Below are 26,134 nucleotides of genomic sequence, written 5' to 3'. Positions count from 1 at the left end.
GGAGGATGGCAGGTGCAAGACTCCGGCAGGGAGCCCGGGGATGCCATCCACTCGGCCTCTTTTCCCTCTGCCTTCCCCTCCCAGCCCAGCCCCCTGAGCGACTCCTCTGGAGCTGCCCCTGACCCTGCCAGGGCCCGCCGGACCTGGCCTGGAGCCCTAGGACTTTGCCTGTAGGGAAACTTCCGCTGCGTATGCAAAGCCTGGCCTGGGGGAAGGTGTGTGTGGCTGAGCTGAGGGAGGCTTTGGAACGGAGCCGTGGGTGCCGGCCCTGAGGCTGTCTGCACAGGGCACCTGGGCATATGGGCTTGGGGTCTCTGGAGGTCCCCAGAGCGGTGGCCTGAGAACAGCCCCATGAGAGCACCCCAGGGATTTGGCCCAGCTAACGCTGAGGTGCCCTGGAGAAAGGGGCAGAGCCAGGTGACTCAGGCTGCCCCAGCAACTTGTTCCCTCCATTTCTCGCAGCTCAAGAGGGTGTGGAAATCACTAGTCTTACCCAGCCCCCTCATTCTACTGAAGGGGAAACTGAGGCAAGGACTAAACTTAGGTCCGTGATGGAGCCCAGACTGGAGCCCAGGCTCAGCCCGAGTCTCAACGATCCCCAACAGCAACAAATAACAGTGAAAACCTTTCGGCAGAGCTGGCCTGGGCTCAAGTCTTCACGTCCCAGAGCCTCAGCCTCTGGGGCCCAAATGCTACCTTGTGCTGTGAAGGGGGTCCCCTCTCCAGACTGATGGTCCACAGAGCACTTTCAGGCATGCCTGGCCCATCATGGGGCTTCATTAACGTTTGCTCGGTGAATCCCACTGAATTCTACTAACAACCCTGGAGGAAGATTTTATTACACTGTTTTACACTGAGGCTCAGAAAAGAGAAATGACTTGCCCAAGGTCATTCAGCTGAGAAGTGGCTGAGATGGGGCTGGCGCCCAGTCACCTGTCTAGGACCACAGGTGGACACAGCCCCAATTTTGAGCCTTTGCTCTCAGTGAAAGTTGGCTGATGACCCAAGCAAGGCCCAGCAGTTGGCTGGGCAGAGAGAGAGAGCATGTGTGTGTGTGTGTCTGTGCATGCACACACACACATGCTTGTGCACAGCCTGGCCTGCAGGCTCTAACTCAGCTCACACCAACCCCAGTGCCTCCGAGCTCGGGCCAGGATGCAGCTGCTGCCCCATGGAGGAGGGGGCCTTTCCACTCGCCCTCCTGCATCGAGGGGCTTTCTCTTGGCCTCGCTGGCTGGGGAGAGGAACTGGCCATGGCGTGACCAAGAGGGCACCTGCCAGCCCTTCCCACAATTGGGTCTGGCCATCTAATGCCCTGCACATGACAGGCATGAGGTGGGCCCCAGGCTGGGAGAGGGATTTGCACTCTCCTAATCCGGGGGCTACAGCCCTCCCTCCGTCTTGGCCGGGGCCGTGGGAGAGGCTTGTCCCTGTCCCCGTGCCCAGAGGCCCCAGCTCAGATCCCTGGCACACGCCCAGCTCCTCTGCTTGGGGCCTTCCCCTGCCCTGCTCATGCTCCCTACCCTCGCACTGCTTGAGCAGAGTTGGGACTGATGGGGGTAAATGCTGGGCATTTGGGGCTGATGGAGACGCAGTGCTGTGCACATGTGGGGCTGAAGGATGGGGGCGATGGCAGGAAGGATAGGGCCCGCGTTGGGGCAGAGTAGGGGGAGGATCTGTTAGGGGTGCAGAGCTGGAATGTTTGGGGCTAATCTTGGGCCACCCCTTCCTGGAGAAATTTGGCTACAAGTCAGGGAGGCAAATGTGTGGGCCATGCCCCCCCTTGCTGGGCGGTAAACACAGCCGTCGCCCAGGAGACGGGCCCAAACATCCCGGCCCCCCACGGTTATTTATACCAGGACTCCCTCTCCTTCTCCGGCCTGGTCCGGCCTCTCATCCACTCCTGAGCTGGGGGACCTGAGTGGAGGGTCCAGCCCCCTGTCCAGGTGGGAGGCCCAGCAGCAGGCCTGTCGGAACCCCACCAAGGACTGGGCACTCACCACCTCCCAATGGCCCGTCCGTTGGAGGCACCGGGCCTCACGGATGAGAAATGTGCTCATGGAGGCCAAGGCCTGGGCAGGAGGCAGGAGCCCTGGGACTGAGCGCTGAATTTGCTGTAACTTGCTGCATGACTGTGGTCCCTGGTACCCAGAAACCTCAGCCTCCCTTGTGTCTACAAGGAGGGAATGGTGTAGCTTAGTGCTTTGCAAACTGTTTTAAGCAGTAGATCTGGTTCTTTAAGTGAAATGTGACAAACGAGTGTAGAATATAAAACCCATCAAAGCAGGGCCACTCTGGGTGGAGTCGAGGGTGGGGGCCCAGAATTCTGCCCACTCAGCCTGTATGGCCCCGCATACCACCAGCCCAGGGCCTGCACACGGCCCTCCTTATTCTAGAACACATCCCAGGTAACCCTGGCGTTCCCTGGTCAGATCCCCGTGTCTGCTTCCAGGACTTGCACAGGCCTCTTTCCCAGGTCACCATCCCAAGGGCCACCATTGTGTGAGCAGCCCTAGACCCAAGGGCAGCTCTGTGCAGCCAATGGAGACGGCTCCTGTGGCAGTCACAGCAGCATACCCAAGGCCCCCCCTGGTGAGAGATGAGCCCAGTGTGGGAAGAGAAGAGGGCACACCATGGGCTAGGGCCCAGAAGTCAGCAGGGGCTGGCTGCCCTCTCCCTCCCAGATTCCAGGATGGGACTCCAAGGGGTCCACGTTTTTAAATTCAAACCTGGCCTTCCAGATCGTTATGAAGGCATATGTGTCAGGAAGGATGGAACGTATTTTATTTAACAGCTTGTTAGCTTCATTTAAACTTTAAAATATTTAGACTTGTAGTATGTGGGTCTCCACTTGTACTCTTTTCCAGCCCCACCAGTGTTCAGGATGGGCCCGCCCTCCCCCCACCCACCTCTGCAGCAACCCCAAGATGCCCTAACCCAGAACTCTCGGGCTTCACAGGACAGTGAGAAAATCGCGACTCACTGATGCTCAAGGCCCTGGCCCTGGCCACCCGCGTCTTCCCGTTCCCTCCTAGATACTGTCTGAGCATCTACTTGGCCGGCCTGGGGGTCTGGGGAAGTTAGAACTGGCCTTGCCCTTGTGGGTGGATCCTAATGGGTGGGGGGGCGGGTGCACAGAGGGAGGAACAGCCTCAGCACAAGTGGCCCTGGGGTGCCCAGAGGGGGCCAGGAATCTCAACCAGGGGCTATGGGAGCATTTCTCCCCAAAGCAAATCAGAGATTCTTGGGGAGGTAGGAGAGACGTCCCAAGGAGAGGAGAGAGCAGCGAGGTCACCACGGGGTTCGGAGGGGTGGAGTGTGGCTGCTGCTGAGCGTGTGTGCAGCTTCAAGCTCTGGGCTGAGGAGCTCGGGGTTTTACATTGTAAACAGTAAGGAGCCATTGTAGGACTGTAAATGGGGGCGGGGCACTCGTACTGCTAGGTCAGTGGACTGCGGGTGGGCATGCGGGTAGAGTTGGAATCACAGTGGAGTCCATGAAGAGGCAGCTGGAGGGAAAGGGAATGGTAGAGTCCCGGGCTGGACAGGAGTGGGAAGTGAGGGGCTAGGAAGAAAGAGGTGATCCCAACTCTGCCTTCTGGAACCTTTTCTCCTGTCTCTTCCTTTCCTGTCTCGGTTCTTGTCTCCTTCTCCTACCATTCCATTGCCCTGGGTCTCCATGCTCAGGAGAGGGGCACCCCCCTCCAGCCCCCTTCCCCAAAGGAGATCACTTGACATAGATGGCAGGGTGGGAGGGCGCAGCTGTATAAGAGGGGACCACTCATTCATTCATTCACTCAACAAATATTCATTGAGAATCTGCGATGCACCAAGCCCTGTTATAGGCGTGGGAGAGAGAGAAGTGAACAAGATAGAGAAGTTGCTGCATTATGGAGGTTACATTCCGGGGGCCGGGGCACCAGAAACTGTATCTTTCCCTGGTCTCCACTCTCAGGCTTTCTGGTCCATGCCCCTGGATGCCTGGGAGCGAGGACTCTCTCCGTTACCCACTCATTAGTTCCAGCTGCCCTCATATGGGCACGCATCTCTCAGAACACTGAAGAGGGCGGACCAGTGCCCAGGGCCCCGACCCTGAGGACCACCTGTCTCCATAAGACAAGCCCATGCTTGGGGGTCAGGACCTGGGCTCAGGCCCTAGTTCTTTTTACTCACTTGTGACTTTGAGCCCCTTACAAGGACCTTCTTGGCCTCAGTTTCTTCACCTGTCAAATGGGGCTTTGGGGAGTGAGGGAAGGGAAAGAGCAGCCAACTCCAGTATTCCTCATTAGTGGACCACTCCTTTGGCTGTGGGTGGAGGTGGAGGGGTGCCAAGGACTCCATATCGTCATCATTATCAACAAAAGATAATAATAGCCGCTGTCTGTTCTGCTCACTTGGGCCAGCCTCCTGCATCTTCTCATTTAATTTGTTCCTCACAACCAGCTCTCTCTGGCGGATGGTCTTCCCTCCCCATTTTCCAGATGAGGTAATTGAGTCTCAGTAAGGTGAAATGACCTCCTCGAGGTCACACGCGAACCTGCCTGGCTCTGGGAGCCCTTAAGGACGATGCTGTGAGGGTGCTGCCTGGCACCTGCCCCTCCTGGCACTCAGCCTCCAGAGTAGTAACCCAGCCCTGGGGCCTCCCCCCTCAGCCCCCTTGGGGGCTGGCACCACCCCGAGCCTGGGCACTGGGTCCCGCTACACTGGCCAGGGCAGTACCAGGGGCCGGATCAGGCCAGGACCCGACTTGGGGGCCTTGGCACCTCTGGGTCCCAGGGCGCTCAGTCCCCGCACCCGGCGTCGGTGGCGTCGCGCCCCTCTCTCCGCCCCCGTCCTCGGGGACGCGGCGGCACCTTCACACTTTCCGCTTGGCCCGCTGCTCGCCTTTCAGGCCGCAGCGTTTTCAATTGTTAATTTGGAAACGGAAAAAGAAGCCGGCTGGGCGGGGGAGGTAACCGGAGCCGCAGCGCCGCCCCCGCCCCTCCCGCGCGCGGTGCCGGGTGTCGGCGAAGCCCCGCCCCCGGGCCTGCCCGGGCCCCGCCCCCGCCGCGCCCCGCCCCCAGCATGCCCCGCCTCTCCAGGACGCCCCGCCCCGCGCCGAGACGGCGGGCCCGCCCTGGGCCCCGGGACCCTGCAGCGCGGAACCGGGGCGCCTCTGCGCGAGCGGCGGGGGTCCCTGCGGGGGAAGGGGGCGGAGGGCCGTGCCGGGGGAGGAGTCCCCAGGAGCCCTCCTCCCCGGGAGCCCCTTCCTCTCTCGAGGAGCCCCGCCTGGTGGCAGCCTCCTCTGTGTCCCGAAGTGAACCCAGGCCTTTCTGCAACCCCTGGACGTCGGGCTCATCAGGGCCAGACCCCTGCGTTCAGACTACCGCGCCGGGGATCATGGCCGCATTAGACAGATGAAGAAACTGAGGCCCGGAGAGGGACGGTTCTCACGCATCCCGGGCCGGATTCTTGAGCCTGGTGGGGGTCAGGGTTAGAACTGAATTCAAGCCTCCTGTTGTTTTGGCTCTGATTCGTGTGGGGTTGTCTTCCTCAGAGGAGGAGGGGGCGTCAGGACCAGAGAGACACTTTGTCCTCTTCCCCTGACCTCCAGCACCATCTCTGTGGTTAGTGGGCTCTTGGAAGTTCTGCTTTTGTCTACCCTAACTCCTCCTTGCCATCGTTATTCATTCACGGAGGAGTTTGGGAGGTGGAAGGAGGTCCCTCCAGACTTTCCACGCGCAGGAGCACCATGCAAATAAAATGTAAAGGACTCTGCGAGAGAGTCTCAAGTGCTCCAGGATCTGAGACTCAGTCCCCCTTCGGGAAGCTGAAATCTCAGAGGAGCAGGAAAAATGGGGCCCTCGAGACCCTTCCTCAGCCCCTTCCTCTCGCTGAGGAGTAAACAGACTCAGAGACAGCTTCCCAACTCTGCAGCTGGGGGATGGCAGAATCAGGATAGGGAGCCTGTGGACCCAGAGTCCTAGCTCTGTCCACATCCCTGTGCCTCCCCAGCTGCTGCCCCCAACCCTGACACGTCTCTCAGAGCCACCAAGCAGACTGCTGCCTTTTAGAGGACTCTGAATCAGTCGGAACCACATGCTGGGCAGCCTCTCCCCTAAAGGCCAAGGAAACTGAGAGGATGTCTGTGGATGGGCTTCCGGCTTCCAGCCTAAGACCCTCCTAACCACTCTTCCACTTTGGCCGTGGAACAGGCCCAGAGAAGTCTCGCTCCTGGCCCAAGGTCACACAGCAAACCTTTCCTAGCTGTCAGGGCCCATTAGAGTCAGTCCTGCCAGATTCAGTCTGGCTGGTCCTGGATTTGGTGTCCCCACAGGGAGCAAGGCTCTCAGGGCAGCTGCAGCCAAGTGCCCCAGGTGTGGCCTGTGAATTTGCATGCCACTTTGCTTATTGGTAGCAAAGGCCCTGAAGCACTCCTCCCGATCAGGCCCCCTAACCTTCCACTGGGTGGGATCCTCAATGGCTGAGTCTGCAGGACTCCCAGGCTGGGCTCAGTCTTGGAGCCTGTGCTCCCCAGGGGACCTGGCCCTCTCAGAGCTCCTGTTCCACCCTGTCAGCTCTTGGTGACTTCTCTGCACCCGAAATGCTGAGAACCAAGTGGCGGGACTAAGCTCTTTCCCCTGTTTTGGACTCTTCTCTCCCTCCCTCTTCCCCCTTTGCACAGGTTCTGCTGATTCAGAGGACAGAAGTCTCCTTAGAGGTGACCCTGACCCCTGCCAGGCTCAAGTAGCTGGAGGCCTGGGCAATCCTCGAACCCAGTGCCACCTGGTCACATACAGCAGGAAGGGCAGAGGCAGGGGCCAGCCTGATGCAGAGAACATTTGAGATGAGGGTGATGGGGCAGGTACCTGGGTCCTTCCAGAGAGAGAGGAGAAATCAGAAGAACATTACCTTAGGAATCAGGAAATCTGGGTGCCAGGCCCAGCTCTGCCTCTGATCTGCTGTGTGATCATGGGTAGGTCATGAACCTCTCTGGGACTCAGTTTCCCATCTATAAATGCGAGGACTCACTGACTCTAAGGGATCTTCCAGAGCCAAAATATAGTCAGTATCCAATCACCTCTTGCTCTTGTACAAGTCACCATCCAATCTTGCTTGGATCGTATACCATTAGCTCCCCAGCTCAGGCTGGGGCAAATGCTGTCGCCCCCTCCCCCAGCCGCTCACCACACTCAGCAGCTCATGTGATCTTTCGCAAACATAAGTCAGATCACGTTACTCCCTGCTTAGAAGGCCCCAACTCACTTAGAGTAAAAGCCAAAATCCTCCCAATAGCCAGTAGATGGTCTGCTTTCCACCTCCACTGCCTCTCTGCCCTCGCCACCTCCCACTCTCCCCTTGCTCACTCCACACTGGGAGCACCCCTTTCTCAATGGTTCTGGAACACACCAGGCACCCTCTGGCTCAGGTCTTTTGCACTTGCTTTTCCCTCTGCTCCCAGATACCCGCATGGCTCCCTCCCTCACATCTCTGCTCTAATGTCACCTTCTCAAAGCTGCTTTCCCTGCCCACCCTCTGTAAGGTAGCCCCCCGACTCCCATACCAGTACTCCTTGTCCCTCTTCCCAACTTGATATTTCTCCCTCATCACCTGGCATTTTGAACCTTTACTTGTTTATTTAGTATCCATCTCCCCACCTAAGATGTAAGCTCCGTGAAGGCAGGGACGTTGTCAGTCTTTGTGCCTGGCCCATGGTGACCACTCAGGAAATACTTACTGAATGAATGCGTGGATGGATGAGGGTGCGAGTGAGTGCCCTGTGTGGATGGAAGTGTGGAGCCAGGAGGAGCCAGTACGGTGTCGGCACCCTGGGGAGATGGGTGGCGTCAGTCAGAGGTCCGTACTTGGTCGTCCCATGTCTCAGCACCCATTCTGAGTTGGGCACAGGGCATTCAAGGTGAACAGGACAGGACTCTCAGCCAGCTCTTGGTCTGTAGGGGGAGGCATAGAGATGGGGATGGGGGATTAAGGAGGCACAAGGTGGGGGCTCCCTCCTGACTCAGCTAGGCTGGAGGAGGGGCAGACACAGCAAGAACGAAGGTGGGGAGGGAAAAAAAATCCCTGCTTGCTGTTACGGGGGAAGAGAGCTATGAAAAGGGGGTGTCAAGTGCCAGGTTGGGCACTGAGTGCTGGAGAGTGAGCTGGCAGGGTGGGTAAGGGCCTTCCTTGCAACCATGCTAAGCGGCTTGAGCCTGAGCTCTCAAGTCAGTGGAGTTCACCCTTTTTGAAAAAGCGGCAAGGGGGCAGCCCCATGGCCGAGTGGTTAAGTTCACCCTCTCTGCTTCAGCGACCTGGGCTTTTGTCAGTTTGGATCCTGGGCAGGGACCCAGCACTCATCAGGCCACGTTGAGGTGGCGTCCCACATGCCACAACTAAAAGGACCTACAACTAGAATATACAACTACGTACTGGGGGGCTTTGGGGAGAAGAAGAAGGTAAAAAAAAAAAGCAGCAAAACTCTTTGTTCAAATAAATCTTATGCCAAGCCTAGCATGTAAAACTGAGTCACCTGAATCCACATGGAGCTAGCTGCTCAGGTGGAACCCAGGGAAGGTTCCATTGGCGGTCTTAAGTTTCCAAAATCCGGGCTGCCTATATTCCACTCTTAGTTTGCTTTCACTTCGCTGGCCTCCTGCTTGGGAACCCAGGCACCGTTCATTTGAGGAGTCAGCGCTGCCCGGCCGGACCCGAGTGGATGGATGGCCCCTGCTCTCTCCTCATTCCCACCCTTGGCTCGTGTTGCCATGTTGCTCAGCCTACTTACCTGGTGCACCAGGTAGTCTGGCTGGCATGGCAGAGGGAAGCAGCGAGAATGAGTGGGAGGGTGTGGAGCCAGTCCAAGTGGGAGAGGATGAGGCTATGACTCATTAAACACCCTGTCCAGAAGATGCTGCCTTCCATGTCCTAGGGGGCCCAAGACTCTTCATACTAGCTTGGGAAGAATTGGCATGTGGAGGTGGAGGACCCCTACTGCAAGGAAAGGGCATTTCGTAGAGGCTTCATGGCAGGGAGCACATGTGGGCTTCGTGGAGGAGAGAAAGGGAGATGAGATTCTGGAGCGGCAGTCTCATCTCCACTTCTGTCTGCACCTCTGCCCACTTTCCTCTACGGTTCTTGGTTCTATTCCTGAGAAAGACAATCTGATTGGCTCAGCCCAACCTATGGAGGAAGCTTTCTTGGGTCAATGTCCAGCTCTAGATGAATCAGTGGCGGCCAGGAGAGGGGCCTGGAGCCATGTGGTACCATATAGAGTTGGCCCTTCCAGGGCTGCGGTGGCTGTCGGGGCCATCCCCAGGACTGCCCTGCATCCTTGTGCACCCTGGGCAATGCAAAGGATGGAAATGAAATCCAGCCTGTGCTCAGGGTGGGTTAGCCCGGAGCCAGGGGCGCCTGTTTCTAAGGGGGCCATCTAGACAGGTCAACTTTTTATAATTCTTCAGGCTAAAGGGAATGCCTTTTCTAATTGGTCCTCCAAGAGGCGGCATTTTTTTCATAGTTTGTACTATGTTCTGGCAGCTGCTGTCCCTCCAGGGACATTCTCAAAGAATCTGGAGCTGAACCGAGGGCTAGCCCTCTCCCTTCCACCCCGCTGTGGAGAGTCATAAGGCTGAGGGGACTTTAGCCATCACTGCATTGTCCCCCACCTTCATGTTGTGCAGAGGGAAACTGAGGCTCCGTGGAGACCTCAGCCCTAGCCCCGAGCCCCAGTGCAGGCCTCTAGCCCAGGGAAGCAGCGGCCGTGGCAGCAGCAGCCCTGGTGTGGGGCCCTGGGTCACGTGCTTTTGCTCCCTTTGCCATATTTAGAATCGCTGGATCAGGGGAAACTTCTTGTCCCAGCCCCTGAGGATTCTTGGAAAGAGCCTCACTCTGAGGCCTGGCTGACTGGCCCTCCCCTTTATCCCCCTGCAAGAGAAAATAAGAGCCCCTCTCCCTGAGGAGCACACAGCACCCCCCCTGTCAGGAAGTGCCTGTCAGGTCTAGCTGAAGTCCCTTCTTTGGTGTCAGCTCTGGTTTGGGGCTTAAGCAGCCCTTTTCGGCTGGAAGGGGGAGGGGGTCATGGCCTCTGCCCTACAGGAACCTTGGCCGAATGGGGACAGACTGGCCCCAGGGTCCCCCAGCTGAGGGAAGACAGAACCTTGCCTTCAAGGTTCTGGTCTGGGCGGGGGCGAGGAAGGGTCACACACTCCTCAGGCCGGATGCAGAAATGAGGGAGCCAGCTGGTGGCCAGGCAGGCGGCGGACACTGGCAGGGCTCCGTCTGGGAGGAGGGACACTGGAGAGAGGGAGGGAAGGATGAAGGCCCAGGTGGAAGGAAGGGCAAGGCCTGGATCTGCATTTATTTTGGCGTCTTTGGCGGGTGGTGGGCGGGGTCCCCTGATCCCACATGGGCTGCTTCCTCCCTCAGGATCATCAAGGCTTAAAAACAAACAAAACCAAGGATGCACATGTGAAGCACCTGTGGTGTTCTGAATGTTTCCTCCCATCCTCACCATTGGGCGTAATGGTCCTGTGTTCTCCCGGGACCCCTCCCAGGGCCATCCTCCACACGGGCTGTTTCAAACCTTCTCCATCTCTCAGACCCCCACCCACTCTGCTCCCTACCCCTGAGAAGTGGACCTGGCCTCCTCTTCACAGAGGAAGTTGCAGCCCCCAGTGGGAGCTCTCTGGCCTCGCCTGTGCCCCAACCTCCCCTCCCACTTGGTCTCGCCCCGTCCCTGCCTGTCACCATGGCAGCTGGCAGAGTCCTTCCTGCTCAGCACCAGCCCCCCCCCCCCCCCCCCCCCCCCCCCCCCCCGCTGCTCTGGATCCCAGCCTCCCAGCTGCCCTGGGGACTTCATTCCATTGATCACTCCCTCTCTCTCTCCTGCAGCTCCAACTTCTCTCTCTCTCCTGGCTCGTTCCACTCTGGCTCTCTCATCTTAAAAAAAACAAACAGACCATACCCTGTGCTCTCCAGTCTTCTCCAGCTACCAGGCTTGGCCTCTGCTCTTTCCAGTCAAACTTCTGTAAATAGTTAAACCTACTCTTACTGTCTCCACTTCCTCTCCGCCCCTCTGCCTTCTCACCCCGTCTGGGATCTGGGCCTGCTCTGGTCCTCCCCTCCCTCTGTGGCTGCTCTTGCCAAGGTGCCCAGTGACCAAGCTGTCACCAAATCCAGTGGACATTTTTCAGGCCTTATCTCGCTTGCCCTCTTGGCAGCAATTGACACTGTCGTCCGCTCCCTCCTTCCTGAAACACTTCCTTCGCTTGGCATCTCTGCCGCCTCTCTCTTCTGGGTTCCCTCCCATCTCCCTGGCTGCCCCTTCCCCCTCTGGGTGGAGGGTCTCTCCTTCCTCTGTGCATTTGGGGTTCCATCAGGTCCTGCTCTGAATTCGCCACATGCTCTCTGGACTTTCTCAGCCACTCCCATGGCCTCCAGTCACCCCCTCTACCCCCAGTGCCCCAAATCCACATTTCTGGCTCAGGTCTGTCTTCATACCCACTCTGTGCACAGGATCCCACAGCTCTCTCAACATGTCCCAAATGGAACTCATCACCCCACACCTGCTCCTCCACTGGGGTCTCCCATCTCAGTTCACTCACGGCACTTCCATCCATCCAGTGTCCAGACCAGAAATATGAGTCATTCTCCTTCATTGTCCCCATTTCCAATTAATCACCAACTCCTAAAACTGTCTCTAGGCTATCCACTTCTCTTTAGTGCTGCCACCAGCATCTCTCATCTGAATTATTGGGGAGCTTTCTGTGGCTTTCCTGGTCAGTCTTACCTCCTCTTCTCCACGCTCCACACTTCCCCTGAGTGGTGGTCCTGAAACACAAATCAGATCATGTCATTCCTTCTATTAAAACTCCTCAATGGCTCCCCATCGCCTTTAGGACTCACAAACCTTCATAATGCCTGAGGGTGCCACTCAAGGTCCCCGGATCTGGCCCTCTGGGATTTCTCCACTGCCTGGTCACTTTAGGCCCACACCACCCAGAACTACTGGCCGCTGTGGGCTCCACAGTGGGAACTTCAGGCTCCCACATCCCTGTTGCTTTGTAAATCTTGCCTCCTCTGCTTGGGGCACCCCCACCCCTGCCCTTGTCACCTCCTCCAACAAATCTTCATGGATCCCTCCATTTTAGCTCTGCTAAAGCCATCTTGGGGCTCCCCCCAACGCCTTAGGCACACTGTCATCACCTCATCCATTATGTCACCCGCTGTTACACTTGTTAATTTCTTGGGGGCCTGGATTATTCATTTCTGGCTTTATAATAAGTCTGGCTGAATGTAGATGGTAATTAACATTTCTTAAGTGAATGTGGCTCAGAGGGGTTAGGCAAGAACCTCTTTTCTGCTGTGCGGCCCCTCCCTCCCATATCCCCATCTCTCCAGCCTCCCAGCGTCTGTCTCTCCAGGGACATCCCCAGAGAACCTGGACCTGAGCTCATGGTTGACCCTGTCCCTTCTACATCACTGCTGGAGAGTCATAAGGCTGACATCCCCCACCTCATGGTGCAGACAGGGAAACTAACGCCCAGAGAGGTAGTGAGGCTTGGTGGTCCAGGTGGACTTGGGTTCAGGTCCTGGCATTATAACTTTGGACAACCTAGTATACTTTTCTTTCTATCTTTTTTTTCTTTTAAATAACAGCTTTGTTGAGATATGATTCACCTACCATCAAATCCTTCCTTTTAAAGTATACAATTCAGTGGTTTTTAGGATATTCACAGAGTTGTGCAGCCATCACAGTGTACCCTTCTGAGTCTCCGTTTCCTTATTGGTCAGCCTTGGGTTGTTGTGAGAAGTGGTTAAGAATACTGTCTGCACGCAGAGGGCTGGGCACAGTGCCTGGCCAATAGAAAGCCCTTGGCCAGCAGAGCAGTTATGGGGTCACCCAGCGAATCAGGGGTGAAGCTGATGTTGGCATGAGACCCAGCTCCCCAGCAGGCCTTTCCTCACCTCCCCTGCCCGTGGCGGCTTCTGGGCAGTGATTTGAGGAAGGCTGTGGGGCAGGTGGGGTTGGGGGGAGAAGGCAGTGATTGCACTTGTTTAAAAAGCCTTGAGTTGGCTAATAATTGAGTCAGCCACAACCATTCTTACTAGCTAAGCCAGTGATTCTTGAAGTGTGGTCCCCGGAGGAGCAGGATTGGTGTCATCGGAGAACTTTGTAGAGATGCAGATTCTCAGGCTCTACTTTATACTTACTGAATGAGACGCCCTAGGAGTGGGGTCCAGAAACCAGTATTTTAACAAGCCCTCCAGGTGATTCTGGCACCCGCTGTAGTTTGAGAACCACGGTCCTAAGCAAACCATTCACATGTTCCTTGCTGCCCTCCTGAATGAGGGGGACAGCATAGAATGGCTGGGGATGGGGAGGGTTGTGATAAGTCTCGTAATAAGCCCCAGCCAAGCAGAGCCCACCAGGCAGCACCCCCTTCTCCCGCTCTGCCTCCTTGGCTGGGCAAAAGAGAACATGGGCCCCACCCTGCAGCCAGACATGATGGGCAAAGATGCTCCAGAAGGTAGCTGCCAGTCTGGCCCCTCTGCTGGGGCGGTTCTAGAGGGCCCAAGCCAGCCAGCTCCTGTGTACCATCTATACTTATACAGATGGAGAAACTGAGGCCCCAGAGGGGACCAGAGATGATCCTCAGACAGTCCTTGCTTGTTACGTGGATGAAGTCACACTCTGGTTCTGGCAGACACAACCAGACCCCAGCTCAGGGCTCCTTTGCCCTGTCTTCTCCATCTCTAAGCCCAGACATTGGTCTCCTTCCTGCTGCCCCGAGAGTGGGTGTGAGGACCCCTCAGGAAGGCCAAGGCAGCTTGGGGGTCTACCGGAGCTGTGGTTCTAGCCCCAGCTCTGCCACTGATTCACTGTGTGATCTTGACAGGTCTGTCCCTCCCTGGGCCCCATTCCTCACCTGGAAGATAAAGATAATTATGCAAGTGCCTGGGACACCAGATGTTCTCCATCAGACCAAGTGTATCTGTTCGACTGTGTTGAGCATCTAGGTGAGGAGACTCCCGGCCAGGGCAGGAAGGCAGTGGGAGGGGCTTTTTCAACAGCGTCCACCAAATGGAGCTGTCGAGATCAGAGACCTGCCTTCTCCCTTCTCAGGGAGGATGCTGGGGAGCCTGACGAGTCATGGATGGATGTGCTTAGAGCTTTGAGATCCTCCTCAGTGGGTACAAACTGTGGGCTTCTGCGACGTGGTGTTTTGATGTCTGTTTAATGTGAATTCCTGCTGTTCATTTCCTCAGTCTTTCAAAGATGCTATGAAAAAATAAATAAATAAGCAAGATAAGGAGAGAGAAAGGGGAGATAGGCCATTATTTTGGAGAGGGGGTGGTTGGGGAAGTCCTCTCCAAGGAAGTGATGTTTGAACAGAGACCTGGATGAGCAAGGGAGCAATAAACAAGCAGAGGAAACAGCAAAGCAAGTGCAAGCTGGGACATACGTTTGGTGTGCTCCAGGAATGGCAAGGAGGTCAGAATGGCTAGAGCATGGTGATGGAGGGGAGGTGTGAGAGGGGAGATCATCAAGTTCAAGAGGTGAGGGTGGGACCCAGATCTCGCAGGGCTGTGCTGGACACGACACGGTGAGGCATTTGACTTTCGCTCTCTAAGAGTCATGGGGAGTTGTGAACAGAGTGATGGTTTCCAGCTCTGCATTGTAGGAAGATCGGCCCAGCGGCTCTGAAGAGAGGGGCTTACAGCAGGGAGACCCATCAGGGGTGAGACGGTGGCGGCTTAGTCAGGGTGGTGAGCCGTGGTGTGTCCACGGATATATTCTGAAGGTAGAGCCAATCAAGATTGGCCTGCAGCCCTTCCCAGAGGACGGGGCTGGATGAGATGGCCTCGGGGAGGACACTTCTGCCCCTGAGCCATGTGTCAGCCGCAGTCCCTCTCCGTGGACGTGGCTGCTGCGTTTTCTGTGGTTAATTATTGAACACAAGGAGCTGGTGCTCTCCCCACCTCTCCCCTGCCTTAGGTCTTTGCTGATTCAGCTCTTGCTGGACCTGGCCAAGGAGGCCTCCTCCTCACGCATTCATTCAAAACTCTGTACCCACGTCTGCCACCTACCTCCTCCACCGGGGGGCCTGTGCTGGGATGCAGCCCTAAACCTGCCCTCCAGGAAGGCTGGGAGCCCCTGGCCAAGGCGGTGTAAGCAGGCCAGGGTGGAACCTGCCCTTTCCGTGTCTTCCCTCCCGTCAGCCCCCATTTTACAGATGAGGAGGCTGGCTCAGAGAAGGTAGGTGACTTTCCCAGGGCCACGCACACACAGCAGGACCAGGATTCAAACCCAGGTGTCTCTGACTCCAAGCCCATGCCCCTGCCAACATGAACAGAAAAAAAGCCATGTAGATGAAACTACTCTGTATGATACCATAATGGTGGATACATGACCTGATACATTTGTCCAAACCCATAGAATGTACAATATCAAGAGTGAACCCTAATAGAAACTGTGGCCTCTGGGGGATAATGATGTGTCAATCTATGTTCATTGTTGTAACAAATACACCGCTCGTGGAGAGCATCGCAAAAAAAAAAAAAAAAAGCCATGTAGAAAGTGACTTGGGACACATACAGGGAGGCAAGCCTTGGGAGGGGAGCTCTGAAGGGGGAGCAGGGGGATGGGGGGGCATCCCAGCAGGCTCCCCAGAGCTGGGAGCATCTGTGAGAGGGAAGGGTGCGCAGTCTCAGGGGCCAGCGAGGTGTTTTAGGCAGAAGGCAGTGTCAGTGGTCCCGGGTGGGGAGACGGGGAACATCTGTGGAAGGCCGTGGGTCAGCGCACAAGGGATGCATTTCCAGAGAAGCCCGTTTCCCGGGGAGTCTCTTCCAGGACACGTACATGTCCAGCACACCCCCGTCCCAAAGAGGAGCACTTCCGGGAGTCCAGCCTCTTTCCCTTTGCTGCATCTGCAGCCTGCGCCTCTTGTTCTGTCCTCCCTCACGTATTCACATACTCCCGAGGCCACCAGCTTCTCAACTCACGCCCTTTCCTTTCTTCCCATCCCCTGAGAACTTCAGAAACCCCGGCTCTAATCTCATCTCTGTCTTGGACAGAGTGGATGACCTTGGGCCAATGCCTCTCTCTTTCTGGGTCTCAGTTTCCCCGTGAGCGCAGTTGAGGGTGAGGGAAGTGTTGCATGAGTTGGGTTCTAAAGTTCCTTCCATTTCTAAACATCTGGTGCTGGGCCACTCAGTGGCTTCCCACTGTCCTCAGGGGAGTCCCAGGCCTCGATGGCATGGCTTCACGCTGCCTCATCCCCCTCCCTCCACCCTCTCTCCCTCTGCATCCTTCCCTCCCTGTCCCCGACCTTCCCCCCCTTCCTTCCATAGCTGCTCATTATTTAATTCCATAGGAGCTCACAAAGGCAGAGGCAGTTACCCCCATTTGCAGATGAAGCCACACGCCTGCCACCTGGGAGTTCATAGAGAAGGGGGCTCCCTCCCTCAGCCGCTGACCTCCCCTGCCCCCTGCCTGACCTCTGGGGCACGTCTCTCAAGACAACCTCAACACCCAGCCAGGGGCTAGGGCCACCACTTATGAGTGGCTGAGCCTGGAGGCATTTCCTGCCTGAAGGAACCTGAGCTGGCTTGTCCCCGCTGCCAGCCCAGACAGTCCTGCCTCTCACAGCTGCGTGACCCCCTCTCTGAGCTGCAGCCTCCATCAAGGGCAACGGAGAGGGTTGAAAGGTGTCTGTGAGCTCAGCAGCCCAGAGCTTGGGGGCCTCTCTCTTTGGTGTACAGCACAGAGCCACAACTCCAGTCAACTCTCATTCTGATTCTGCTTTCCAGATAATTCTTCCCAAATAATGCTTCCCTCCTCCTCCGACTCTGTAGCCTCCTGTCAAAGGCTCCTCGGCTGTCCTGTCCATCCAGCAGTCTAACCCTCTCCTTTGTGCTGCTGTTGCAGATTTTTGCTGGTCTTCAGCTGCCTGGTGCTGTCCGTGCTGTCCACTATTCAGGAGCACCAGGAACTTGCCAACGAGTGTCTCCTCATCTTGGTGAGTGCTGGAGTCCCCGGCTGAGGGAGGCTATGTAGTGTGCAGAGAGGCTTCTCAAACCATGGCTCAGAGAGCCACTTGCTGTGCTGTGTTCCTTGAGCTGGTGGCTGTCCCTCTCTGGGCTTCATCCCCTGCTTTTTGGCAGGCATTGGGGGGACCTCCTGCCTCTATGTCAGGGCTTATGGTGGGCCCAGAGAAGAGGCGAGTAGGCCCCACTCCTTCTCAGGACAAAACCCGCTAACTCCAGCCCTAGTGTGATGGGTTGGTTTTATTCCTTAAACAGACACACCTCGGAGGGGGACAGCTGACGGACAGCCACCCTTGATGTGACTCAGTCTGGCTTCCAGAGTCTGGGGTGGCTGGAATGGGGAGGGCGGGGTGAGGAGAAAAACCCAGACAGCTCATGGGGACAGGAAGGGGACGACAGACTTGAGTGTTCAGTCTCTTTGGAAGACACGGAAGGGGCCACCTTCCTTCTGGAATCCTCCTTAGATCCATGGAGGTGTAAGAACCTCCAGGAGAGGAGCTCTGAGGAAATCCGAGCAACCCTAAGCCCGGGCCTCAGGGCTGGGCCTGTGCTGTGGGCCCTGGGCCCTGGTCCTGGAGAGGAGGACCAGCACTCAGGCCGCTGCCCCACAGGAGTTCGTGATGATCGTGGTGTTTGGCCTGGAGTACATCATCCGGGTCTGGTCCGCTGGATGCTGCTGCCGCTACCGAGGATGGCAGGGCCGCCTCCGCTTTGCCAGAAAACCCTTCTGTGTCATCGGTAAGAAGGCATGCCCTGCCCGCACCCGACTCTTGACCCCAAGCCCCAGGGTTGACACCTGTACCCACCCCTGACCCAGCCCTCGGCTGCCTTCGCAGACTCAACGGACCCTCCTGGGGTCCGTCCCCCCACGGTCCCAGGAATCCCCGACCTCGGGTCCCGACGCGGGGTGGGCTGACTCCCCGGCGCCGGCCGTGACCTCGCCACCCCCGCCCCTGCAGACTTCATCGTGTTCGTGGCCTCGGTGGCCGTCATCGCCGCGGGCACGCAGGGCAACATCTTTGCCACGTCCGCGTTGCGCAGCATGCGCTTCCTGCAGATCCTGCGCATGGTGCGCATGGACCGGCGCGGCGGCACCTGGAAGCTGCTCGGCTCGGTGGTCTACGCGCACAGCAAGGTGCGGCCGGGCGGGGGCGCCTCGGGCCGGGACGGAGCGCAGGGCCCGGGCGGAGCCAGGGGTGGGGAAGACTAGGGACTCAGCGGGGGCGAGGCCAGAGAGGGCTGTCTCTGGGGCAGGGGCGGGACCTGCGGGGGACTCAAGACCAGGGCAGGAGGCGGGGCTTAAGGGGCGGGGCCAGGTCGGGGCCGAAGCTGGGCGGGGGCGAGGCCTGGGAATCAGGACAAGCCAGGAGGCAGGGTCTCAGGGGTAAACCTTGAGAGTCTCCCTTGGCAAGTCCCGGGTTCGGGTATCCACGCTCACAGCAGAGTGAGGGGGCGCTGGGGGACTAGATGTAGGGCGGGATCGAGGCCTGCAAGTGGGGCTTAGGGGGCGGGGCAAGGTGGGCTGGGGTGGACCCTCAGCGCGGACCTGGAAGGCCAAGGGCGGGGCTGGGGCGGACCCTGCGGTTGTAGGAGGGCCTGGCCGCTTCGTGAAGGCGGGCAGGGTCTCCTTGAAGGGAGGCGCTGAGACAGAAAGGCGGGCCGCGCCGCCGCCGGGGAACTCCGAGCGATGGGGTACTTTTATCCCCTCCGAGAACACGCCCCACAGGCTATTCTGGGAGGCCCCCACCTCGCCGCCTCTCCCGGGTGGGCGCAGCATCCCGGCTTCCTCACGCCCCTCCGCCTCAGCCCTCCCCGTGGTCTCCCCCGTTGCTGCCCGCAGGAGCTGATCACCGCCTGGTACATCGGGTTCCTGGTGCTCATCTTCGCCTCCTTCCTGGTCTATCTGGCCGAGAAGGACGCCAACTCCGACTTCTCCTCCTACGCCGACTCGCTCTGGTGGGGGACGGTGCGTGAGGGTCTGTGCAGAGCCGCCCTTCTCCCTGGGATCCTCCCGGGCTGACCATCGTGACCCCGACTCAGGATTGAGCGGGCCTGTCCCTGTCTTCTCCGCTAGGGCTGGCACCCCCTGTGACAGCCCCACCCTGCCCCAGTGGATCCGCTTGAGTCCTCGTCTAGTTCCCCACCTCAAGCCCTTGTGGCCTGTACCCCTTCCTCCTGACCAACACGGGGAAGAGGGGAATCCATCTATGCCCCTAACTTGTCTCCTGTGACAAGTCCTTGTGACCAGTCTCTGTGGGCAACCACTGAGGCCCCTGCTCTCATGATCAGGCTCCCACCTGCCTGTGCCCCCAGCAAGCCCCTGTGGGTGGCCCCCGTAACCGGCCCTGCGGGTAACTGGTTTGTGTCCCCAGATTACACTGACGACCATCGGCTATGGTGACAAGACGCCCCACACATGGCTGGGCAGGGTCTTGGCTGCCGGCTTCGCCTTACTAGGCATCTCCTTCTTTGCCTTGCCTGCCGTGAGTCCCGCTCCACTTAGGATCGCCCGGCCTGGGGGAGAGGGGGGCTGGGGGCAGAGCTGTCTTAAGCTCCTGTCCTGCATTTGCAGGGCGGCGGTGGGGGGGGGGGGGGCGCGCACCTCAGATGTGCAGGGATGGGGGCTCCTTTGCTGCCTTTTGTTGTCCCCACCACCACATTTCCCCAACCAGGCCTGTCCCCCTAGGGCATCCTTGGCTCCGGCTTTGCCCTGAAGGTGCAAGAGCAGCACCGGCAGAAGCACTTCGAGAAGCGGAGGATGCCAGCGGCCAACCTCATCCAGGTACAAGGCGCCCCGGAAGTCCCTGAACTGAACGGGTGTGTCAGCTCTGTATGCTGACCCGTGTGTCCCAGCTTCACAGCTATGACTCCATTTGAAGCTCAGAGAGATGTGACTTTTTTGGGGTCACGTGCCAAGTCAGGGACAGAGCTGGGATGCTGACTGAGATGGTCAGAAACTTTGTCCTGCACCAAAGGCCCAGTTTAGGGCTGGCCAGAGCGGCCCCAGTGTCCAACTCTGGCCCCAGCTCTACACGGCCTGAAGTGGAGTGGAGACTGGACAAGAAGCCATAGGCCCCTGGTGGGTGGAGACCCAGTCCTGCCGTCCGTCAGCTGTGCAGTTATCAGGAAGCCTGCCACACTCCCAACACCTTAATTCATTCCACAAACACTCACCCAAATGAATGTCGTAACTACAGACAGAGATAAACGCCTTGAAAGAAAGAAATGGTTCTCTCAAGAGCATTTAACAGGGTACCTGGCTTGATCTGACCTTGAAGGGGAACTCAGGGATGACTACTCTGGGAAAGTGACACTTGAGCTGAGAGCTGGAGGATGGGTAGAGTTAACTAGATGAAGAGGTGAAGTGGGGAGAATTCAAGGTAAGGGAACAGCATGTGCAAAGGCCCTGTGGTGTGTTTGATGAACTGGAAGGAGGCTAGGGAGGCTGGCAGAAATCTCAAGGGGGAATGTATAGTAGATAGGTGGGCCAGGCCCAGACCTGGGGTCACAGAGAGGAGTTTAACATTTTCCTAAGAGCAATGAAGAACCACTGACAGGTCTGAAGCAAGGGGAATGGGTGACATGATCAGGTTTGTGTTTTGAAAAGTGGGGAATAGACTGGAGGGTAACCCAGATGTGTCAGGGAGACCAGATAAGAGGCTCTGGCAACAGTCTGGGAGAGGCGGGGTGCTGGGTGGCTTGGACTAGGGTAGCAACAGATGAGATGAAAAGAGACGGGCAGATTCTGCATATTTAGGAGGTGAGATTGATGACGTGAGGAGTGAGGGAGAGGGAGGCGGTGGGGTGATTTCCAGGTTTCTGGCTTGCCCAACCGGATGGTTGATGGCCCTGCTCACTGGAGGGAGACCAGATTTGGAGCATGAAGAATCTGAGTTTGTGGAGCATGTGAGTCTGAGACCCCGAGTGGCCCATGTTGAGGAGGCAGCTGGCTGTGCAGGTCTGCGGCTGAAAAGGGGAATGTGCTGGGCGGAGCTGGTCCGGGGCCATTGCCTGGAGACTGTAATGGAGCCCAGGGCAAGGCTGAGCTTGCCGGGTGGGGAGAGGAAAGAAGGAGAAGGGAGGACGGTCCAGAGCTGGGTCTTCAGGAACCTCAACATTCCGTGGCTGGGCGGGCAGAGTTAAACGGGCCCGAGGAGACAGAGAAGGAACGGCCAGAGGAGTGGGGAAAACCAGGAGCGTGTGGTCTCAGTTTCCCGTCCCTGCTGAGGCGTCTGACTGGGCGTGGCCTGAGGCAAGGGCTCTGAGGTTTTGAGACTCCTCCTTGGCGTCTCTCCAGTCGGGGCGTATGCAAGAGAAACCCCTGCAGGAAAGAGTTCAGGCAATACTGGCACAGCCCCCGAGCCCAAGTTTGACTGGCTGCCCTTATCTCTCCTCCCCAGGGTGGGACCCCCCTCCCCATTCCTGCTATCTCCAGCCACCAGCCCAGCCTTTCCCTCTCAGTATCCCCTGGGGCACAATGGCCACTGTCCCCTGGGAGCTGGCCTTCCAAGGGGCATTGTAGGGGCAGGCGGCTGGCACAGTCCATGCCGAGAGACAGCTGGTATTGTGGTGCCCATAATTAATGAGACAGCTCTGGCAGCTGCTCTCCAGCCCAAGCCAGGGGCCTAGGCAAGCAGGAAGTAAAAATATGCCTGTCCTGGGAGGGTGCCTGGCCAGTGAGGTCAGCCCTGGGCAGTCCCTAAAAGACAGGAAGCACCCAAAGAAGGAGGGCATCCAGAGCCCAGTTCTGCTTTGTCCTGCCTTGCAGCTTCCCTGCCTCCCTGCCCTCACCGATTGCCCCACTCACAGTCCCTCCCTGGCTCTTCTCCTTATCTAGAGGGGGTGGGACAGTCCTTCCTCTTGTCTGACCTGCATCCCTCTTGCTGCAGAGGAAACCGTGCAAGTCCCTGGATGCTGAGGGGTTGGTAGGTGATGTTCTTCTCTTCTCCTCCTCAATGCCATGGGCAGTGACAGGCAGCTAGGAAAGATGGGGTGAGTTATTATTAGTAATAATAATTCACTCAGTCAGTATTCATTCCCCGTACATTTGCAGAACACCTACCATGTGCCAGAGGATACAGCAGTGACCAAGACACAGCTTATAGTCTAGGAGGAGAGAAAGACATTAGCCAAATGCACATGAGTTGCTATTTCTCAGCCATGGTAGGGGAGATAACAGGGGTACTTAACAGGAGACCTCGGCATGAATACCTACTATGTGCCAGGCACTGCCCTTGGCATTTGATAGACATTTGCCCATTTAATCCTCACCACACCCTCTTATGTAAGTAGGATTATGTCCATTTTACAGATGAGGAAACTGAGGCTCCGCAGCCTCACTTTGTTTGTCCACATGAATAAGGGGCAAAGGTGGCACTGGAAACCCACGTCTGCCCCAAGACAACACCCCAGCTCTTAACTCCTGCACTCTTAGGCCCCTGGCTCCAAAGCGGATCTGTTTGTCACCTTGGGAAAGTCATTTCTCTCTAGGCCTCCGTTTCTTTGGCTGACCCTGCCAGTGGCCGTGGAATTGGAACTGGCCTCTGCCTCCGGGTTCCCTTCGGCTCGCCCAAGGCCTGGGTCCGTTCAGGGGCGGAGGGCTGGTGGGGGGCTGAGAGGCCTCACTGATGCTTTGTACCCCGCTTCCTTCCCCCATACCGCCAGGCTGCGTGGCGCCTCTACTCCACCGACACGAGCCGGGCCTACCTGACGGCCACCTGGTACTACTATGACAGCATCCTCCCATCCTTCAGGTAGGCCCCACTGCAGGGGGAAGGGCAGGGGCTGACAGCAATGCCCTTGAGGACAAGTGACTGGGACTCCGCCCTGGAGGATGGGAAAGGGGTGAGGGCTCCCAGGGGAGCATGTGAGGCTGGCTCTGCAGATCCTGTGTAACCCAGAGGCTGGAGTGTACTCTCTCCCACTTTGCTCTGCCCAGGGAAGGTGGTGCACACTGGACACAGGGCGCGGGGTGAGCCCTGGGTCCCGGAGTGCTGGCAGTCACATGCTCACCTAAAGTTGATGCCACTCTGGGCAGTGGCCCAGCCAGCTCTTCTCCCCTCCGTGTAAGTTGGGGGCAGTGTTAGTCTGCCAGCCTGGCATGTTGCAGCTGGCTAGAGAAAGTGTGGGATGGGCCAGAATGGCTGTGCCAGAGTTGGGTTCGAGGGCTCTCAGAGCACCCCTGTGCATGAATATGGACCTGCTTTTACTGTGCCAGGCAGCAGCCTTAGCGCCCAGAAGTGGGTTCGCCCCCCCTAGCCCAGGCCGGGGTAAGACCACACAGGGGGTGGCTCCACGCAGGGGATTATTAATAGCATCACCAAGGTTCTTGCGGCCAGGTGCCTGGCCAGGCCCTGGGGCAGGAATGAAGACCATGGAGCTCGGCTCAGTCTGCGGGCAGGCGGGCGCCGAGTGCACGGCCGGGCCAGGCTGCTGTGCTCAGTGCTTCTGCGGGAGCCTGTTTTTGCCTCATTAGTTCTCCGAGAGCAGCTGTTGGGTGAGCCCGCTCTCCCCTGCACCTGGCTGCCCCCCTCCCTGCCCCCTCCCAGCCCCAGGGGCTCCCCAGGGGAGGAGTGGGAGAGAAGGGGCTGGGAAGAAGGGCTCCCAGAAGTGCACCGTTCCCCCCATCTCTCCACCTGGCAGAGGCAGGCACCCCCCTCACAGACAGAGAAACTGGTTAGATCAGAACAAGGCGCCCTTTGCAGGAGCAGCCCTAAGGACTCAAGGCCAGGCCTTGTGGAGTGGGGCAGGGGCTGGTTTGTTAGAAATATGATGTGTGGGAGGTGAGGGAAGACTTGGGGGTGGGTGGTCTTGGGTCCTCTGGTAAGAGGGACACAGCCTGGTGTGGAGATGCTGGGTCCGCTGGGCTTCCTGCTCCCTGGACCTCCGTTTCCTCATCTGTGTGCTGAGAAGGCAGAGAGAGGAGGTATCCTCCTTGGGTTCTGGAAACAGGAAGTGGCCTGGAGAGTTTCGAAGAAGCTGAGCCCCAGATCTAGTTGGCAAGAACCCAGTGCTGCAGGGCAGAAAGCTGGGCTAGCCACCCTAGCAAGGCTCCCTCCTCAGCCTCAGTTTCCCCCCTCAGATCCGGGGGGGTGAGGACTCCAGGGCTGCTGCTGGCCTCCAGGTGGGCACAGCTCCGCACCCAGGCACTCAGCGTGAGGAGCAGAGGAAGCTGGGTTGGAGTTGCCACTTGCCACCTTGTGGGGGTGCCCTCAAGTGGAGCCCAGACTGCACAGCGATACTTGGCGTCCCTGAGGATTTCCCAGGAAGTCCTCAGAAATCAGAAAGGGAAGGAGGAATGCTAGTCTCTCCCACTCCCACCCCTGCCTGCTCCTGCCTGAGGTGTTTGCTGAGCACCTCTAGAGAGGCAGTGCCTGGCAGGATCCAAGCTCAGGAGCTCAGTGCCCACTGGGTGAGGGGGGTGTGCCAAGTCCCTGCCTGCTGCTGATGGCGCCCTCTCCTGCAGAGAGCTGGCCCTCTTGTTTGAGCACGTGCAACGGGCCCGCAATGGGGGCCTACGGCCCCTGGAGGTGCGGCGGGCGCCGGTACCCGACGGAGCGCCCTCCCGTTACCCGCCCGTTGCTACCTGCCACCGGCCGGGCAGCGCCTCCTTCTGCCCTGGGGAAAGGTAGGGGCCCCCAGGGCCGCCACCTCCTCTTGCTTCTCTTCCTCCTCTTCCATTCTCTGTCTCATCCTCTCTCAGACCTGCCTCCAGCCACTACGTGGGTGTCTGGGCCTGTTCTGGGGACCCCAGGCCTTGTCATGAGGCCTGGGCAGTTGTCGTCGAATGGCCTGACAGGTACAGACTGAGAGCCTCTCTGGAGAGGCCAGGCTGGACTCACCTTTTTGTCACCTGGGCGAGTCGGGGAGATGTCCACACCACCCTTCCCCATCACCTCCTCCATTCATTCCATTGTCCTCTTTCTTTCTCTGTTTCCACGTCCCCCTCACTCTTCCACCCCTGCACCCCCATCCCTCCCGGGAAGCTGGAGAGAGGAGGAGGCCGCTGGCCACAGGTGCTTACGGCTCAGGTAATCGTGGGCATTCTGGGGTACAAGGGCAGGGAACCCCCTCCCCCGGCATGTTCCTCTAGAAGGGGCTTGACACTGAGCTCGCCTCTCGGGAACCACATACCAGCTGGAAAGAGAGCTCTGTGACTAAGAACCGCTGTAGGACCTGCGTAAACTCATCCAATGACTAATGCTCTTGTCTTGTGCAACCCCGTCCACAGCTTTGCTAATCCCAGAGGGTGCTCCCGGGATTCTCCCACAATGCCTTTCTTCCTTACTGAGGGACATTTTGCTGCTCCCAACAGTTTCTTTCCCCTTGACCTGTCTCTCCTGGAGCTTTTGCATCTTGAAAGAAGAACAAAGGAAGAACAATGCTTACCTCCACATAAATGTTCATAAATAGTGGAATTTCAGGTGTATTTGGATAAGGGAAGCCCACTAACCACATATGAGAAAGTGGCTGTGCCTGTGGAGGTTTAGCTTTGAGGTCAAGGACTCAATGCCCCCTCACTCCTCCCCTGTCCCCTACCCATCTCTTTTTTTGGTTTCATCTTCACATATCATCCCTGAATCAGCCAGGTGGACATTTGGGCCTCGAGCCTCAGGTGTGATGCTGAGCCCCAGGCCCAGAACAAGGGAGGGGAGAAGAGGTGAGCCACTCAGTGATCAGAGGAGGAGGTGCAGTGAAAGCTTGCCTCTGCCACCTGATGCTGTGTGTCCTTGAGAAACTCATCAAGTCACTCTGAGCCTCTGGGTCCTGGGCAGAAAATTAGTGATGTTTAGGCTGATGAGGGGCTCTGGCGTCTCTGGGTTTCTGGGCTGAAAAGGCCTGGGGAACCTGGACAATGGGGTTTTGGTGCAGAGGATGCTGGGGACAGCATTCCTTCCCTGTTCTCAGGTGGGGCACTTCTGGCCAAGGGCTGGACAGGAAGTGTGGAGAAGGAGAGCCCCTCCAGGTCTGGGACTGGAGGGAGGGGAAGTGTGGATGACCAGGCCCAGCTGGGAGCTCCCTGGAAGAGTCCATGGTGCGGCCCCACTCAGATTCTCTGCCCCTGCCTGAAGGCCCTTCATTGCCACCCCCAGCCCCCTCCAACCATGGC

The 26,134-nt window shown here is 57.9% G+C and overlaps 1 protein-coding gene across 2 annotated transcripts in view; it reads left to right on the top strand.

Annotated features, from left to right (window-relative positions):
- The window catches only part of KCNQ4 (potassium voltage-gated channel subfamily Q member 4), a 53,085-nt gene that overhangs the window by 11,684 nt on the left and 15,267 nt on the right, over positions 1 to 26,134 (top strand). Inside the window, exons 2-9 of one of the 2 annotated variants that reach the window (XM_070510202.1) lie at positions 16,907 to 16,997; positions 17,637 to 17,763; positions 17,985 to 18,160; positions 18,866 to 18,991; positions 19,398 to 19,508; positions 19,712 to 19,807; positions 22,690 to 22,778; positions 24,491 to 24,652. In XM_070510202.1, coding sequence (XP_070366303.1) covers positions 16,907 to 16,997; positions 17,637 to 17,763; positions 17,985 to 18,160; positions 18,866 to 18,991; positions 19,398 to 19,508; positions 19,712 to 19,807; positions 22,690 to 22,778; positions 24,491 to 24,652 — 978 coding nt within the window. The remainder of the gene's footprint in view (positions 1 to 16,906; positions 16,998 to 17,636; positions 17,764 to 17,984; positions 18,161 to 18,865; positions 18,992 to 19,397; positions 19,509 to 19,711; positions 19,808 to 22,689; positions 22,779 to 24,490; positions 24,653 to 26,134) is intronic. The other variant, XM_070510203.1, reaches the window with a different exon arrangement.

Source organism: Equus asinus, chromosome 5 (genome assembly GCF_041296235.1).
Source record: "Equus asinus isolate D_3611 breed Donkey chromosome 5, EquAss-T2T_v2, whole genome shotgun sequence".
Taxonomy (NCBI): domain Eukaryota; kingdom Metazoa; phylum Chordata; class Mammalia; order Perissodactyla; family Equidae; genus Equus; species Equus asinus.
This window is presented reverse-complemented; position numbering and strand designations above follow the sequence as displayed.